We start from the raw sequence: 19,189 nt of genomic DNA on the forward strand, positions 1-19,189 counted from the left end.
CTTCTGTGGCTTCTATGGCTCCTGTGGCTCCTGTGGCTCCTGTGGCTCCCGTGGCTCCTGTGGCTCTTGTGGCCCCTGTGTGTCACTATGGCTCCTGTGGCTCCTGTGGCTCCTGTGGCTCCTGTGTGTGTTACTGTCCACACTTCCATTGACTGAGTGGTTTCTAGTTACCTTCTTCCTGAAAGATGTACCTAACACCACTCTCATCTCTCATGTTACTTTAAAAAAAAATCAATGTTTTCTCTTATTTAGTAGGTACAAAATCATTGGATATCAATTTATATTCAACTGCCTTTCCCCTTCACCTCTAGCAGTCAGCATTTCCTGCTTCCCCCTTAAATGGCCTTAAATGACCCTCTGGCCTACATAATAAATATTTACCTCTTCATCCCCAAACCAAGTCAAGTTGATGCTCTGACTGGGTTTTAGCTGGATCTACTACAGACAGGGCAGCTTTTCTCTCCTACCAGCAGAAACACAATGTTTTCTTCAAAGCATGGTTCCAGTTCATAGTTCACAGTTCATGTCCAACTTGGGTTCATCATCTTCGGCAGTGGCCCATGTTCTCCTTTCCCACTTCTAACCACATTTTGACCTCAGTTTCGTGTAAGGATTACGTGACATCTCTGGCTCCTTTACGTGTGTAAATTTTTTCACTAAAATGAAACTGTAAACAGCATCTGTGTCCTTCTTCCTTAAGTTCCCAATGGTTACAAAAGCAGCAAGAATCTAATACGAGCCCCTTAGACTGGCACCAAGTCACAGGATCCTCAGGATGAGGCCCTCTGACATCAGCAACCACTCCAGATGACCTGCAAACCCATACTTCTACCTTCATCTCTGCCCCTCAGCTTGCTGTGCCTGGAATCCTCTCATCCATATGCATTTTCCTTGAAAGTCACTTTTTTCCAGTCTTGGGATGACACTTATTAACCAGAGGCAAGCATGCTTTGCCCCTTCCTCCCTACCCACTTACTTCAATATCCTGTATAGTACCCCATGGGTCCCCATTAAATGCTCTTAGCTTATAGCACCTGATACACCTTATTGTGTTTATCTGCCCACCAACCATCCTGAATCTTGGTTGTGCATGCTGGAGTCAAAGACATTGACTCTTAGATTGACAGCAGCAAAGATAGGGCATTTGCTATCCACTGAATAAATAAATGCATGATCAGGCCAGCTATTGATGAGATGTGTTGAACAGTGTCAAGTAAAACCCACCCAGCCACAGCTCACACCACCTAACTGCCTATTTGTTCTCAATTGTAAGATTCATTCTTTTAAAACTAAATGTTTTTATTTATGTATGTGAGGGGGGGGGGAGAGCAAGCAAGAGAGAGAGAGAGAGGTTTCATGTGCACCACATGTGTGCAGGTGCCTGTATACTTCAAGAAATAGAGTGGATCTCCTAAAACCAGTTACAGGAGTTGTGAGTTGCCCAATCTTTGCCAACCTGAGTCCTCTGCAAGATCCGTAAGGATTCTTAACCCTTGAGCCATCTCTACAGCTCTCCCTACATTATTTCTTAAATACTCATTGTATCTCAGAAATTGGAGGCTCAGGAAGAAAACCAAACAGATAAAGATTCCTGACTTTAGAGACTTGGCTTCACTAGCAGCAACAGGTGTGGGGCTGTGGCTTTTTTGGTGACTGAATTGGGGGAAAAAAAGGGAGAGTGTGAGTAAGCCTCTCCAGTAAACGTGATGTGTAGGAAAATTGGTTTAGACCAAATCAGTAGCAGGTAGAAAGGTGACCAGTCAAGTCTGGGGTTGCTTTGAAGGCAGGGCCAACTATGTGAGCTGGTGGGCTAGAAGTAAGTTCTGGAAAAAAAATAGAAAGAATGATCACAGATAGACAGCATGTGTGCAGCTGTGGAATAAATTTGGGGGAAGCTGGAAGGATCTGATTTTAGAAAGGGTGAGTAATTGGGAAGCAATTCCTTAAATTTGGGTCTTAAAGTTTAATATGCTGCTTTGCATAATAAGCCTTCCCTTGAACATTGTTCCAATGAACAAGCTGCCTGGTTCATATTTGCATCTTAAACTGATAACGTGAAATAGAAAAGCCAAGGACATCTGCAGCCCACATGGCCTTCACAGGACATCCTACTCAAGACACTGCAAGCCACCTGCCCAAATTCTCCAAAGTTCTAATTTCAAAAGGAGCAGTGCAGTTAGTGGCAGGGCACAGCCTGCGTGGTGGAGAAATACATAAGGGTCACATGAGCATAGAAAACACTAATATTTATTCTTTGAATTGCACAGATGCAAAATCTGGCTGTCATATGGACACTTAAAAAAGAAACCAATGTTTTTACCGTGGTCTAACTCTTCATCTAGTCCAAGGTCAGAGAAGATGGCCTTGACACAGGAGTAACAAAGATCATAAAGCAAAAGATCGTGACTCAGAATGACTTGAGCCACCATAGGCTATAAACTGAGATGGAACAGTAAAAGACAGGGCTCACAGGCAGCTTCCTAAGTAGCCCAAATAACCAGCTACTGTGTTCAATGGCTATAATTTGGGGGTAAGACTGGTAACAATGGTTTATTTATCTTCATGTGCTGAAGTATATGTCTGTGAAACTTTCTGAATTTGGGGATTCAAAAAAAAAACTCAAGACTGTTTATAAACATACAGTGTAGCCCTAAGGACATATAATGATTGCGTCTCTTGCGAAATAACTTAGCGGCACAATGAGTTACGATATGAACTCTAGAGTTATCCCTGGACAGGAACAAACCGTTCTCACTCAGCCTGTGAGCCTTTCTTTTTTCTTTTTATGCCCCCTCCATGCTTACAGACTCTAAGTAGTTTACACAATAAATAGTCATTTCCACAGTAGAAATGGCCAACATGTCTAAGCCTCAAGCAGAACCTGTTATTACGGTTAAGAACCAAAGTTGCTGCTCTTCCAGATTTTCGCAGCAACACAACTTTTGACCTAGCTGATAGAAACGTCAGTGTCAACCTCTTTTCTTGATCTCTGGAGAAAGGCACATCAGTATGGAAAAGCATCCTTACGGGAATGTACAAACATTGCTGAAGAGTGACCCCAAAACTGTTATAGACGACAGTGCACTGAGTTATAATTTGTAGATGGTAACCAATAAAATCGAAACATTTACCATCTCAGACTGTCCCATAAGTGGAGATCCCACCCCATGAGAGATGAGCTCATATGTGCGTTATCCTCCCCTGAAGTGCATCCGAGACTCTGATGAATCCTTATTATCAAAGGTCATGGTTTAAATACACTCCCTTGAATGAACCAGAAAGCTAGAACCCTCGCCCAACCTTGGAGAATGGCAAAGGTGGCATGCAGTATGGGATAGGAACAGAAATCTTCTGGAAAGTTTTGCCACATCAAAAGTCTGGTTACTAGAGGAAGGACTGTGTGCGTGTCTCCTGCTGTCCCGAGCGTGCTGAGCACACCTAAGACAAGCTCAAAAGCAACATGAGCTTCTGTGGCAACAACATTTCCAGTGTAGAGAAAGAGAATGAGATTTGGCAAGACATCTTTTGGAGTCATGCCTGGGGTCACAGTTAATACAGTCAATACATCTAAGCTACTGTCAAAATATAACATGCAGACAGCACACCCTGAAGTAATCCTCACACATGAGCAATCGCTATAACAGCGGGTGCTCTGTTAAGTGGGAGAGGGTAAGATTTATAAACCGAGATAGGTAACATCGAATAACCATATCAAAGTCAAAACCAGAGTCAAATTCTGTCATACTGTCATACTGAAGACAAGAGGCCTGGGGTGGGGGTGGGGGGTAAGTGGGTGTGGGGAAGTACATGGATAAAGAAACCATCATCTCAAACCAATCTGGATATATTACAGTATGTTACCACTTGTCAAATGTCTCCACCATATTGCTCCTGAGTTTTACAGATACAGATTTTAAACTTAACTCTACGTTCTGAACCGACAGCTAGTCTGCCGATTCCCCCGATTCAAACATTTAATTCAGAACTCTGTGTATTATCAGCTAGTTTTCTATCTCAGACGGCTTTGACCAACTAACTATAAAAGGGAAACTTGAACAGATAAACGTCAGGTCGCAAACTATACCAAAAAAGAAAAGAGAAAGGGAGTCGTCTCCTACCTATGGTTGTGATAACAGTACCAGCAAAGAAGAAAGAGCTTCCGAGGTCCCAGTGACTAACTTGATTGGAGCTGTTTCCTAAGGGGATAATCCCTGCATTTATTGCTGCCACTATTTGCTGCAAGTTTAAAAAGAGACTTATCAGTGCATGTCAATCATATAGCGGCATCAAACATCTCAACTCCCACCCCGGGTATGACAAATTACACACAGGGATCAACTTTAAGTCTTTGATTTTTCCATTTAGAAAGTGTTAAGAGATCAAAACTTTATTCTCAACAAGAAACATCACTTAAATCATGAGAATTTTCATTTCACCGCAAGGGAGTAGATTGGTACGGAGCTTCTAGTAGTACATACTTACAGCATCTCCACTGACATGTTTAGTAACACGTTTGAATCAACACCTGAGTATATCACTGTTCTCTGATAAGCAGAGTGGATTGGTTGCAGATTTAAGTATCGTATTGCATGCTATATTTAAATAACCCATGATAGTTTCATGAACATGTCTATGATTTCAGACGTTAATGGTAATATCCAAGACTGAGCTGTAAGAGCCACTAGCATATTTTGAAAGATTTCATGAAACAGACCGAGGTGAGAAGATCATGGTGGCCTGTGACTACACTATGTCAACCCTCTTAGAGCTAGATGCCTTACATCTCTGCAGATTCTAGTGAATTCTTCAAGAACGAGAATCACCCAAGGCCATCCTAAGCAGAGTTCACGGGGACCACATGTATTTGCATGCTCCTTGTGCATGCCACATAAGAAGTAGACTGAGAGATGGCGTGACCATCCCCTCTGGAAGTGTGAATGATGTAGATTTCACCAGAAGAAAATACGTAAACGATGTTGATTAATCAGAAGCAAATATGTAGCCAAAGAGATAGACACACTGTGATAGCCAGATGATGTTTCTGCTACAACTAGAGAAAGCTTTATCCCTTAGCTTTCAGATTTTAGAATGGGCTAGAGAATCGTCTGACGGGCAAGGAAAAAGGTCAAGATGGCGCAGGTTGTTTACAATGGAATCGTGGTTATAAACAAAGGGAGATTAAAGGGCACCCTGCTCCACCGGCCACTGGCTGACAGAGGGCGAGCAACTCAGAGGAATCTCATTTCACAGCTGTTCAAAACCGATGACCAATCTATAGATTAAAGTGGAAATACTCGTGTGCCAAATCAATTTGGAGCATATTGTTTTCACTTACTTTATAGGATATGTTCATCATAAAAGCAAAATTAGGAAAATAAGGTAGAATTCTAAAAAGATGACTAAAAAATACTATTCCAGAACACAGACACATCCCTATTAATGTACTGAGGCACATACTGCTGGTAGCTTTTATTCTTTACCTTTTTTTTTTTAAAAAGGTCTTGCTATGTAGCCCAGGCTAGCTTTAAACTCTCCATCTTTCTGCCTTATCCCCCCAACTTGCTGTGATTACAGACATGAGCCACCAAATCTGGTTCAATATGCCTTTTATATAGTTAGACTCATAACCTATGCTAAATGTTGTATTCTCCATTCTTATTTAATCATAACTTGGTAATGACCAAGAAAAAACTGTGTATTGACTAGCACTATTAGCAACTTATTTAATAATGTCCTTCATAGTAATATTAGCCATGTGTTTCTACTTGCTATTCTCGTATTTATCATAGTCTAGTACACAGAGTCCTGCTGTTAGAAAGTGTATTTCACTATAAATTTTTTTTTTTTTTGTGAATACGCTTGTGTACAAATACTCCCCTGTTTCTAAATGTTTCCTCAGGAGAGATTGCTAGAAATAAATTAGCCACATTAAATATTATTAATATTTTATAATGCTGGATGGAAAATAGCCATTATCCATCTAGAAGACTATGACTGTCGCTCAACAACATACAAAGGTTTAGCAATCATCCTAATATTAATAACATTTTATCTTCACTACACTCATAACAAATGTTTAGAATCATATTCATAACTACACTCATAACAAATGTTTAGAAATGTTTAGAGGAGGAAGAGGAAGAAGAGGAGGAGGAAGAGGAGGAGGAAGAGGAGGAGGGAGAGGAGGAGGAGGAGCACAGGGAGGAAGACAGACAGACTGGGTGTGTAGCTGGGTTGTACAGCACCTAAGCGGTATACAGTAAGACCTGGGTTCTATCCCCAACAGCAAGCACAGACAAAATTAAAAATAAAAAACATGTTTTTGAAGTTTTACGCAAATTTTCGTGAGTCCAGTATATTTAAATTTTTCTTCAGACTGTGTGATGCACACCTATAACTGAAAGCAGAGGCAGGGGGATTGAGAGCACAAGGCTAGACTACAGAGAAAGACCTTGACTCTTGTTCCGTGATGCGGAGTATGCCTCTCTCCCTCTCCCTCCTTCTCCCTCTCCTTCTCCTTCTCCCTCTCCCTCTCCCTCTCCCTGTCCCTCTCCCTCTCCCTCTTCCTCTCCCTCTCCCTCTTCCTCTCTCTCTCCCTCTCCCTTTCCCTCTCCTTCTCTGTCTGCTCTTTTCTTCTCCCTCTCCCTTCCCCTCCTCCTCCTTCTCCCTCCCCTCCCCCTCCTTCCCCTTCTCCCTCCTCCTCCCCTCCTTCTTCCTTTCTTTCCCACTCCCTCTCCCTCTCCTTCTCCCTCTCCCTCCTTCTTCCTCTCCTTCCTCCTCCCTCTCCTTCCTTCTCCTTCTCCCTCTTTCTTCCCCCCTCTGCCTCCTTTTCTCTTTCTCTCCCCCTTCCTCTCTCTATCTGTCCCTTCCCCTCTATCTTTCTCTTTCTCCCCATCTTTCTCTTTTTCTCTCCCTCTCCCCCTCTCTCTCCCTCTCTCTCTTACATAGACTCTCATCACACACAAATCAAATACACACACATTTAAAATAAATGAAATCTATAAAAAAGGAAAAAGAATAGTCACATAACAGCCCAGAGTTCCTACCATGGCCACAGCTTATATCTTTACTGCATCAGAAAAGCACACCTGGGGTATTGTTCTACATTAACGCAGGCCTATGTGATCACTTTTAGAGAATCTACCTTTTTTCTGTTTTAGATTAAAAATTATCAACCAGTGTTGAATACACAAATGTATATTTCTCATCTTTTGAGATATCAGTCCTTGAAAGTTTTTAGTCTCAGACACACTTTATAGTCTCACCACTTACTGACGAAATCAATGAGCTTTTATTTTGTACACTTAAATTATACTTTTTTATATTTAAAATATAAAAATATAAGTAAATTTTATATTTAAAATATACTTTTGTATATTTATATCTAAATTTGCATGTTGATTTTTTTTTACTGCAAAATGTAGTAAGTAGAGATGCAGCTTTATAATTTTATAAATCTCTTTAATATGTGGCTCAATACAAGACAAATGCATCCTAATACATACTTCTACAGACAATCTGTTGGGGCAGCCCATCACATAAACTCCAGAAAACTGTACTCTACATGAATAAAACAGAACCCAAAAGACAAAACACCTTCATGATACCAAGAAAATTCCTTTGGGCGCTGAAGAGATGGCTCAGTGGGTTTGGTTTGCAGTCACATAGGGTGGCTCACAACTTTATCTCCTGTGCAGGGGATCTGCCGCCCCCTGCTGGCCTCCTCAGGCACCTGTACCCACATGCACACATCCTCACACAGACACATAATCAAGTAAATCTATAAAAAAATGAATGAAGATTAATTTGACCTTGTCATAGATCTGAGAAGTTCCTAGGGACCGAACTGGAGAACCACTGCTTACCACCGAGTTTGTGAGTTCTTTGTGAACCTGGGGAGAGCTTGCTTCTGTACTGTGGTTTTTTTTATCTCGTAGTTTTCGGTAGCTGTGCTCTCTTGCTTTTCACTTTTTCATCAGAATCCCACAGAAAGGTTGAATAAGAACAACGAAAGCAGGTTTTTTCTCAGACAAAATCCACAACAAATAGAAGAGTGTGCCATTAAACATATTGACTGTTGGTAAGCAAGTGTCTTTTAAATATTTTTTGAGAACAAGTTTTAAAATATAAATAAGAATTTTAAAATATAAATAATATACTGTTTTTATTTATATAGATCATTTATAATATATTACTTATATATAATAATAGAATATAAATAAAAATAAATAAATTTAATATATAAATACAATTTTTGAAAGATATAAATAAAATCTTAGAAATTATTTTTGGAAAGACGATTCAGTGATTTGGAGCATTTGCTGCAGAAGACACTGGTTCAGTTCCCAGAACCCATGGCCCATGGCTCACAACTGCCTGCAACTCTACCTCCAGGGCATCTGGTATCCTCTTCTGAACTTCACAGGTTCTTATGTGTGTATATGCATACACCCAGAAAAATAAGAATAATTTTTTTAAAATGTCTTGCAAAGTCTTACTAAAAGGCATACAAGCTCCTGCTGGGCAGGTTAATGAATGGTACAATGTGACTATCCTAGAACATTCCAGGCACATCTCTTGCTGCAGGCAGCCTGGAAAGCAGGCCACTGTGCTTTGCACCAGTGCCAGAGTCCACTTTCAGAATCTTAACCCCTGGCATCAATGGTCACTTGGCACTGATCCACCTCTGTGGGACACACTTCCTCCTCAGCTGAGCTAAACAGGTCTTTGAAAGTATTTAAGATAGGAATAACAGCACAAGGTATATACTGAGTAAAGAAAGAAATGTGATTCTAATTAAACATAAGACAAACAAAACGTTATTGCTTTATAGTCCCTCGATTCTAGTGAATCTATGGTCTGCGTGACTTAAAACTCCTGAGACACTGAAACTAGAGAGTGTCCAGCAGTTCCTGCAGAATCACTGAACATTAGGTTCACTAAGAGAGCCTGTCTCAAAACTCAAGAGGGGCAGTGATCGAGGTAAACTTTCAGTGTCAACCTCAGGCCTTCACATTCATGCATATACATGTTCACACACATGCACACACACACACACACACACGGGTACACACACATGTACACACGCATGATCATAGAAGCCTAAAAACCTCACTTTTCTACTAAGACTAAGTCTTGTGAACTATCAAGTGGCACTGGTAATTTATAAGGGGCTGAAGTGTCTGGATTAAGATGAAGAGAACGTCACCTCACACATACCTACCCTAAGACATATGTCTTTACAATGTTAATTAAGTACAGTCTTCCAAGTTTAAGCCCCACACATAAAGAATGCCGATCACCATGGATTTATACTTACATTGCTAATCAAATTCACAGACAGAATATGCACCAAGGAACCTTGGGATGTGAGTCAGTGGACAGACCCACTTCCCAGCATGCATGAAGCTCTGGGTTCCACCCCAGTACCTCATGAATGCAGTGTAAGGTCTGGAGTGTGGTAGTGGTACACATTGTTATTCCAGCATTCAGGAGGCAGAGTCAAGAGGATGAGAAATTCAAGGCTAACCTCAACTAGCTGGTTATACATGAGATTAACTTCACAAAACAAATAAAATAAGAAATTAATAGAAAAAAGTGCATTCAGGAAAAAGAAGTCGAGCACGTGGCTCTAGTCCAAACATTTAGTTTAAGGAATGACAAAGGCATTTACACATTAAGGTCATTACAGAAAATCTTGCTCTCTGTGACAATGCTGGCTTTAGAATCAATGTGCCTGAGTTAGATGGTGGATGTGTTCATTCTTGAGCTGTAAAAAATTAATACAGCAATGCCATCTGCCCTATCAGAACTGTACCTGGCTTCGGCCTCAAACACTGGTGAGACTCACATACATCTCTGCTTCATACTCAGAGGTTAGCACATCCTTAGAATCCAGAGGGAAACTGGTAGTCAGGAACATATGATGGCAAGGAAGGACTTTTCATGTCTTGAAGTAACTAAAGTGGCTATTCCTGAAAAGACCCGAAGGAGGCATTGCCTTTAAACTGGTCTCACTAAATGTAAAAGTGAACACGCTCTCCAAATCTGGTTGCAATTTTTTTGCATGCATGCCTATGGTACAGCTGTACCTCACTATGTCTATACATGTAGAGATCAGAGAAAGGCCTTGGGGTCCTGCTGCAGTATTATCCGCCTCTTTCTCTTGAGATGGGGTCTCTCACTGACCTTGAGCTCACCAGTTTCTGCCTAGGCTGGTGGCCAGTCCCAGGGATCCCTTCATCTCTGCCCCAAACAGCTCTGGGGTCACAGGCTGCACCACTCCTCTCAGTTTGTACATGGGTATTAGGAATCCAAACTCAGGTCCTCATGATTGCTCAACAAGTGTTTGTGGACCCCATTTTCCCCAGGGCTGTTGGCCACAGGCCCACAAGGACAAAGGGAGCAGAGTCGAAGGACAGGGCTCAGACAGAAATGACAGACAGCTGGGATCAGCTTCACAGAGGCAGCTTAACTTTTATTCTAGGTGAATCAAGAGCTATGTAGTTTTGGGGAAGGAAGTGGGGGTTTCCAGGATGGGTATGTACTATTGGTTGGAGTTCAGGATGCAGGGAATGCCTCATTTGCATGGAGAGGGATTCCAGGGATCACAGGTGCTTGCTGGACAGGTTCCTATCAGGAGGAAGGAAGTTGAGCCTGTAATCTCACCAAGGCTATGTGACAGTCCTCAGATAGAGGGTGTGGGAGATGGCCTACCCAGATCAGGGCAGAGAAGAGGAAGCCCCATGAAGAAAAGGGAGTCATTCATCTTGTGCCAAGCTCAAGAGACCTGTCAGACATGGAACAATGTGACCTTCTGCATCAGAGCCCAACAACGTTTTTACCCACTGTGTCATTTTCTCCAGGCCCTTAGTCTCACTTTTTTTCTGCCAACAGAGACTCTTATGTCTCTCAGAACAATGCAAAATGTCCCGAATGCTTTCTACAAACTCCCCCTGTAAACACCATAATTAGTATTTCATTTAAATACTGCCACACCTAAAATCCTAAAAGTAGGATTATACTAATAATGTACACATATTTGAAGACTTTGACTTTTGAAGTTTTATTCACGTGGGGTGTGTGTATGTGTGTATGTGTGTGTGTTTGTGTGTGTGTGTGTGCCTGTGTGAGTTTATGTGTACCATTTGTGTGTTTGCGCTCACAGAGTCTGGAAGAAGGTATTGGCTCCCTGGAATGGAAATTATAGACAGTTGTGCAGCACATAATATGGGTGCTAGGAACCCAAGTCCTCTGCAAAAGCTGCAAGCTCTCTTAACCACTGAGCCCTTCTGGACACTCCAACCCCAATTTGAGAATTATAACGAAAAAATCTGCCCCATTTTTTAGTTGCGTGCAAACTTCATAGTTTGCATCAATGATGTACAGAGAATAGTTTCAACAGACTCAGGAATGGTCTCATTTGCTCCTTTTTTTTTTTAAAAAAAAAAAGGTTATTGTTTCTAAAAAATTGCTACAATGGTAAAGTCATTTCTACTGGCATCTGTATGGTTATGCAGTCCCTTAAAATAAGCATTCTCCATCCAGATTTCTGTAACATATGATAACTACTTCCTGTGGGCAACCCAAAGGAATCAAGTTACACATTTACAGTGCCATGTCTGACAGCTTCTGCCACAGTAGCCTGCTTCTTCAGGCTACTGTGAAAACCTTGAAGGAAACCAAGCTTGAAGGAAATAAATGACACACTGTAGCCAGTCACAACTTAGTGAGAAGGTAATGGTGGGCCCTATTGTGATTTACTGTTGCAGCATGAAACAATCACAATTCCTCAGGGACACACAGTCACATGTGACACTGTGGCCAGAAGCTGCAGGACCTTAAGACTTCACGTTGTCTTTTACCTCTGGCTATGTGCCAACGTGAGGATAGCCTAATTCTAGACAGTGGCAATTATTTCAAAGTTTTTCATTTAAAAATATATGTTTCATACAACATACTTTGTTTATATTCTTTCCCCTTTTCCAACTCCCCTCAGATCCTCTCCACCTCCCTATACCACCAAACTTCATAGTTTTTTTTCTCCCTCAGAAAAAGAGAAGAAAAAGGAAAAAATCCAAATAAAACAGAAAAGGAAAGAAAAGCAAAGAAAAAAAGGAAAGAAAAGCAAAGAAAGAAAGGAAAGAAAAACAAGGAAGGAAGGAAGGAAGGAAGGAAGGAAGGAAGGAAGGAAGGAAGGAAGGAAGGAAGGGGAAGGAAGAAAGAAAAAATAAACAAAAACACAGTAAAAAACAAACAAACAAAGCAGTGTGGAATCTGCCTGAGCTGGCAGCTGCTTCTGGGCCTGGGGTCAGCCCTGGAGTGTGGCTGACATGCTCAGTACCACTCCACTAGAGAAACTGATTTTCCCTTCCCCAGCAGGTATCAACTGCAAATGGCTTCCTAGTTAGGGGTGGGGCTTTGTGTCTGCTTTCCCTTCTCCCTTCCCCATGCTGGAGTTTTATCTACTTGGACTTTGCAGGCCTTGTGCACACTGTCACAGTCTCTGCTGTGAGCCCTGCTGTGGTGAAGACACTATTTTCTTGGACTCATCCACCACCCCTGGCTCTTCCACTGTTTCCACCTCCTCTGCCTGAGCCTTGAGGGGAGGGTGGTAAAGACATCCCACTCTGAGTGCTCCAAAGTCTCTTACTCTCTGCAAGTTGTCCAGTTGTGGGTTTCTGCGTTAATTACCATCTTATCATAAAGGCCCTGCATTTCCCAGAGAGTCTATCAGGATGGGCCTTGTTCTTTGCAGGCTTGGACCAGGGCACACTGGAGGAGTGTAGGAAACCTTGAATGGTCTGTGTGAACCAATGAAGAACTGCTACACTGGATTATCCACTTCCTAAATTTGTTGAACTGTCTTGTCTAGAAGGTTCTTTATAGGTGCCAGTGTTGGTCTTTGTCACAAAGCTACTTCTCCAGCCATTATATGCTGAGCAGAATGATAGTCTTCCAGTGTTGCTTTATAGTTAGTTATATGATAAAACCAAGCAGAACAGGAAGTTGGGAAAACTACAGATTGTGGGGGGGAGTGGAAGGGACCCCTAGCCCTCTGGGCTTATTGAAACCCCGTGACAGATAAGCAACAAGAACTCCAGCCCAGTCAACAACTGCTCAAGGCCATCCCCTCTTTCCAGATGAAAACCTGCAATTTCTAGGACTCTCACCAGAAACCCCTGTGTACCCCCAGTGGCTAATGGTTTTACTTTATCAGATGGTAATCATAACCCAAGGCATCTTAGAACCACGTGATAATCTCAATCCGTCAAAAGAAAGAGATGTGGAGAACGGGTTCTTAGATGTAACTGGAGCACTTCCCATAAGGCATTGATGACTAATGCCAACACATTTAATCTGCAGCTCTCTCTTGAGGAGAGGCCACACCCTCTCCTGAGCATGCCTGGTCACTTCCCTGGGAGTCTCTTTTGTTAACGGACATGCTTAACATTTATATCAAATATCTTTGTTAAGATTTATTATTTCTCAGTATTAGTGTTTGGCCTATTTTTTTCCAAGTGTATCTAGTGTGGCCCTGGTGCCCACAGAGGCCAGAAGAGGGCCCTAGATCTCTTAGACCTGGAATTAAGGAAGATTGTAAGTCACCATGTGGGTGCTGAAAGCCAAACCTGGGTCCTCTGCAGAAAGAACAAGTGCTGTTAACCACTAAGCCATCTCTCAGTAATCCTTGCCCCATATCAAAATGTCTTTAATAAACCCTGTCTCTTCTTCACACTGTTTCTCCCAGACTTCTCTGTACATGGAAGCCAAGGATCTGGTTTTAATTGGGTTGAGGTCCCTAAAATGGTAAGGGAATTCCTCAGGCTGTTACAGGCAAGCATGTAGAGCTACAGATCCATCCACTGCTATTGACAAATCTACCCCAGGCCACATCTGCCACTCCACTGAACCTCAGTGAGCTCAACCTATGTTCTCCTTTGTCCTTCCGTGATATTCTGGTATTTCATGGGCTTCCTGATTGGGGTGACCTTTCTGTCAATGTGCTTGATCCACTGAAGACCCACTGTGGGAGCAGATAATATCTTGTCACCACATGGCATCAGTGACATGTTCTTTAATGTTGTAACCAAAGGTCCCAGAAGTAAGCTACATCTAGGCTAAAGGTTCTATGAACATGACTAGTTGATTAAAGTTCTTGACTGTGAACAGTTGGCCAACTGATCCAGATCTGGAGCCAAGTTCTCTCAGTCTGTCTCCATCTCTCTGGCAGCCATTTATTGTTAACCTCTCTGTCACCTCAACTCCTGGACAAGAAGTCTTTGAAATGCACTGACTCATTAGATCACCAGCTCCCATCAATCCAAAGCCGAAGAATCTTCAGGTAATCCCAGAGACCTGATACATTATATTTCCCTGTTTTGTTTCCAACTGCCTACCGGATGTTCCCATGACTTTCCTCTGTTGAAAACATAAAAGCTACTTCTCCTTCAGAATATGTTATATGAGGAACCCGACACTGGTTCCTGTCAGTGATCACTCATACACGATTTTAAAATAAGCTCTCTCCTACTCCTTCAAGGTAAGAGCTGAACACTGTGTTGATATAATTAACAAAAACTGGGTTAAAAGATATAAAATTACTAATATCTGAACATTTGTGGCACGCAAGATGGTAGCTCAATAGTGGACACAAAGAATAGAACTAGCATGTCAATGTGCAGAGTGTGATGACAATGCATTTCTCCCTGGTGTGATGTCCACTGCTGCAGAATTAAAGCTAACTCACATTAAATCTCCTGTCACTGGAATGTTATCTCCTGGAAAATTTGACTGACTCAGTTCTGGTTGGAAACTTAAATTGTGCCCAGTTTTTTGGACGTATCTGACAAATCTTGATACATTATGTATTTAAGACAATTACCTATCTTAAAATTGTATGTTCATGACTTGAAAACAAATATTCCATTCTAATTCATACATATCTAGCCTCTAATGGTGAAAGTGTGTTTGTAGCTCACTATATGACACTTTGTCTTTCAGAAGTTGTATGACCATGTGGGCCTGACATTTGTCTGGCTATCCTACCTCAAGTCCCAGGGGGTAAAATAAGATAAATAAATAATTTCAAAAGAATTAGAAATGTCAGTGTTATATCCCACAATCAAGTTATCTTCTCTAGATACTGGTGAAGATTACATGTTCTAAATCTATATCCGTTTGTCCTTTTCTTTCATAAAATATAGTTATGATTTCTTATAAATGTAATTACTTTTACATTTTGAATACAAAACATGGATCACTAAATCATACTAAATTCAGGTTTAGTATGTGCATTTTCTAGGTTTCCCCAGAGTAGATTTTATTTTATTTTATTTGTTTTTGTTTTTGTTTTTTTTTGAGACAGGGTTTCTCTGTATAGCCCTGGCTGTCCTAGAATTCACTCTGTAGACCAGGCCAGCCTCAAACTCAGAAATCCGCCTGCCTCTGCCTCCCAAGTGCTGAGATTAAAGGCGTGCACCACCACTGCCCGGCTCAGAGTAGACTTTATAAGAAGGGTCATATAATCTTTTAATTTAATGAGCATTACTAGAAACAATTTGAACTAGAATATATTTTCTATTTTGTTTTTAAAAAATGGGCATTTAAGGAAGACATGACAAAACTTAAGCCTTTTATTTAAAATGAAGCCCTGATTCTTCTAACTTGGAGAGGGTAGCCTCCGCTACAGGAGGAGGATTCTGTACCACAGACTCAGAAGCTCTGTTCTGAGCCGTCCCCTCACATCTTCCTCTCTATTTAGGGATTGTGCATTTGCAGGTCAAAACTATTTTTGTGCCCGGCTAGTGAGGCACACAGCGTGTTTATCACTGCCTTTGAAGTGTAAGCCGAATTCCTATTAGTAGAAACAAAACTTCAAAACCTCAAGCGGGACAATAGCGCTGGGGGTGGGGCCGTCCATCAAAGGGCCAGAAAGAAACAGATGCACTATTGAGCATCTGAGCTGACTTTTCTGGTCATATGCACTTAGCATTTTTAATCATAGAAATAATATTGAGTTGATTGGATGTTCAGAAATAGAATACTGAAAGGAAAATTGTCTCCTGGTTGGTCCCTAAAGCAGAGCGGTTTTCACAACATACACGAATTTATTTTTTAGTATCCGGAGCCCTTAAATCCTTCCTCACCTGATGTCACAGAGCATGTCAAGACTTTGAAGCTACTCTCTGTTAAACTTTTTATTTTATTTTATTTTATTTTATTTTATTTTATTTTATTTTATTTTATTTTATTTTATGTGTAGGATCATTTGCCTGCGTGTGTGTTTGTGCACCACACATGGATTCCTGGTGCCCATGGAGACCACAATAGACCATCGAGTCCCCTGGAACTGGAGTTTAGAGAGCTGTGCATCAGCATGCAGTGTGACAAATTCACCTGAGATCCTCTGGGAGAGCAGCCAGTGCTCTGAGTCTCTGAGCCATCTCACCAGCTCCTAGCTCTTTTGTCGAGACAGTATCTTACTGTGTACCTTTTTAAGCCCTGGAACTCACTATATAGACTCTAAGTCAGAGTTCTACCAGCCTCTGCCCCTGGAAAGCTGGGATTCTAGGAGTGAGCCACCCAATGTAACACTGTCAGTGTCTCCTAATCAGCTGCAGTAATATATTTACACTGGATTATATTTAGATACAATTATTCAATTTGAATCTGAGTACCAGGGATGGATAGAAAAGTTGCTTTATATAAATCAAGGGCTGAACTTGAACCACTCAACAAGATGAATACAATGTAACCAGAAAAGACAAAGCCTGATCTAGTCCTGGAAATCCAGAAGGAGCCAGAAGAGCACACACAAAGCACAGAGGAGGCAGCGGCACCCTGATGCCCATTCTCCCACATTGCCAGGATGCCAGGTCACTGGGTGGATAATAATACTTACGGCAATACTAAATATTATCTTCCTGGCCACCTTCCAGCGCTCTCTGTGTGTGGTGGAGTTAACAAAAGAAAAGGAAAATTTGAAGGGAAGCGGAAGTAGAAGGAGAGAAAAGAAAACAGAAGAAATTGCAGAAAGAAAGCAGCTGGAGACCATTCAGGCAGCCAGAAAGTGAGGGTTCTAGAAGGAGAGAGAGGGCAAGCTGTAGGCACGTACTGATCTAGGAGATGCCTATAAAGACACTGTCTTCAACTTAGGATTTGGACAGGCAAGAAAATGAAACTGGGGGGGCTGCAGCTAAGAACATATTTTTACAATACTTTGTCTACAGGGTGCTGCAATAACACACACATACGTATGTCTATAAACTGATACAACTAAGTAAATAAGATAAGTAGGGTGTGGTAACGCATGCCTGCAATCCCAGCGCTTAAGGCTGGAGACAGAAAGAGTCTCGGTTAAAAGCCGACATCAGCTACATAGTAAATTCCAGACTCACTGGGCTGCATGAAACCCTGTCTCAAAATAAAGAGGAAGAGAATTAATTATTAATCTAAGATGTGACAAAGGAAGCTTTATGTTGCTGGTTCACAACATGCACTGCCTTCTCATGTTAGGAAAATTTATTTGCCTTTCCCATAAAGTCATTGATCTCTACCTTTTAGGCTGTAAATCCATGCCAGACCAAAGCTTAAATAAAAGGAGGGTTCAATATCTATATAAAGCTCATCAAGGGACCTTACTTAGAGAATTTATTCAAGTTTCTGCAAAACAGTGATCTTCTCTAATTTATAAACAAATGGCTTTGTCCACATCTTTCTTGAACATGTAACTAAAAGGTCACAGCAGAGATGAAGAATCCGGGGCTGTGCATACCCATATGACAGACGACAGTGAACCTGTTTGCAAATCTGTATTTGAATCAGTGACATTCCTACAAGCCAAACTAGCCGTCAGTAAAAGCCATGCCCGGTCTAGAAGAGAATTCTAGTGCTGATTGGTAGTTCTTGCTCTAGGCCAGGGAGCATGTCTGTGTGCCATCATCCTGGAGCTGACACACTGCTGTTACCAAGCCTCTGAGCTTTCAGATCCCAGGCACAGCTTCTTCACACACCAGAGAGGACTTTCCCAGTGACTCGCCAACACTGTTCAGAGAACAGGGAGCCTTGGAAACTCTTTCCTATGCTTACATTTCCTGGCTCAGTGTCACAAAATCGAGACAGCAAAAATAACACACAAGCAACATCCCCTAGTGTTGCAATTCATAGTGCTGCTCAGCTTCTTAGCTTCTCCCCAGACCCCCTGTCTTTCTCTAACACACACCCAGCCATGCACACGTCATGAAAATACTAAATTGGTTGAAGCAACCCCAGTGAAACTCACAGGTCTCAAAAGTGTGCACAGGTATGCCCATGCATGCACACACATGTGCACACACTCACAAACATGCACACACATGACAAAAAGTAGAAAGGGAATTCACTGAGATTTGGATCAGCAGAAGAAGGAAGGAACAAGGGAAGTAATGCGGTGAATACACACTCTTCCCTTTGACTATATGCCCTACACTATATACACATTCTATCTACATGCATAATGCGGATACTTATAAAGCTCCTTGTTATGCATGCGTAGCATATGCTCATACAAAACACTTCTTAAGAAAAGAACTCGATGTTGTCGAGAGACAAGGACCTAACAGAATTCCTCACACATTCTAAACTCTGTCCACTGGGACAGAGTTGCCCTTGTCACCTGTCCAGGAGTTGTCACACAAATGTGCAATTAAACCCTTCCCTCAGGCAGCACTCTGGCTAACGGGAAAGTGTCTCACCCCACAGCCATGAGCGGAGCAAATAAGCCTGACACCTCTGCTAGCGCACTGTCCTCTCGTCGTCGCTCCCTTCTGCCTGCCTGTCCATTCTCAGTCACATAAGGACGCCAAGTTCAAGAGCATTTCAGACCACAGTGACCCAAGAGATGATGACAGGCAGGAGGGTGGATGATCCTCTCAGCTGCAGGGGTGTGGTTATAGAAAGTCCCTTGCTAAAGCCTTGGATAGAGAGATCTGATATACCAGCCTTCCCAGGCATTCCAGCAGCCTTTGCCTTGGCTGTCCCATCAACCCACAACCTCATAGTCTGCTCATGCTGGTGAGCTAGGAGACAAGTGAGAGACATGAAAACTGCACAGGAGAACTATGAGAGCTGAACCCATCTCAGCTTGGCTTAGACCTCAGCAGTTAATCACCTCCCGCGGGTCTGTTCATCCACAGGGCTAGTGCCCCGA

The 19,189-nt window shown here is 42.0% G+C and overlaps 1 protein-coding gene across 4 annotated transcripts in view; it reads right to left on the reverse strand.

Moving 5' to 3' along the window:
* The window catches only part of Kcnk2 (potassium two pore domain channel subfamily K member 2), a 193,671-nt gene that overhangs the window by 89,526 nt on the left and 84,956 nt on the right, over nt 1-19,189 (reverse strand). For all 4 annotated transcript variants that reach the window (XM_028759934.1, XM_028759942.1, XM_028759917.1 and 1 more), the window contains exon 3: nt 4,119-4,236. In XM_028759934.1, coding sequence (XP_028615767.1) covers nt 4,119-4,236 — 118 coding nt within the window. The remainder of the gene's footprint in view (nt 1-4,118; nt 4,237-19,189) is intronic.

This window comes from Grammomys surdaster, unplaced genomic scaffold (genome assembly GCF_004785775.1).
Source record: "Grammomys surdaster isolate TR1022 unplaced genomic scaffold, NIH_TR_1.0 130, whole genome shotgun sequence".
NCBI classification, from domain to species: domain Eukaryota; kingdom Metazoa; phylum Chordata; class Mammalia; order Rodentia; family Muridae; genus Grammomys; species Grammomys surdaster.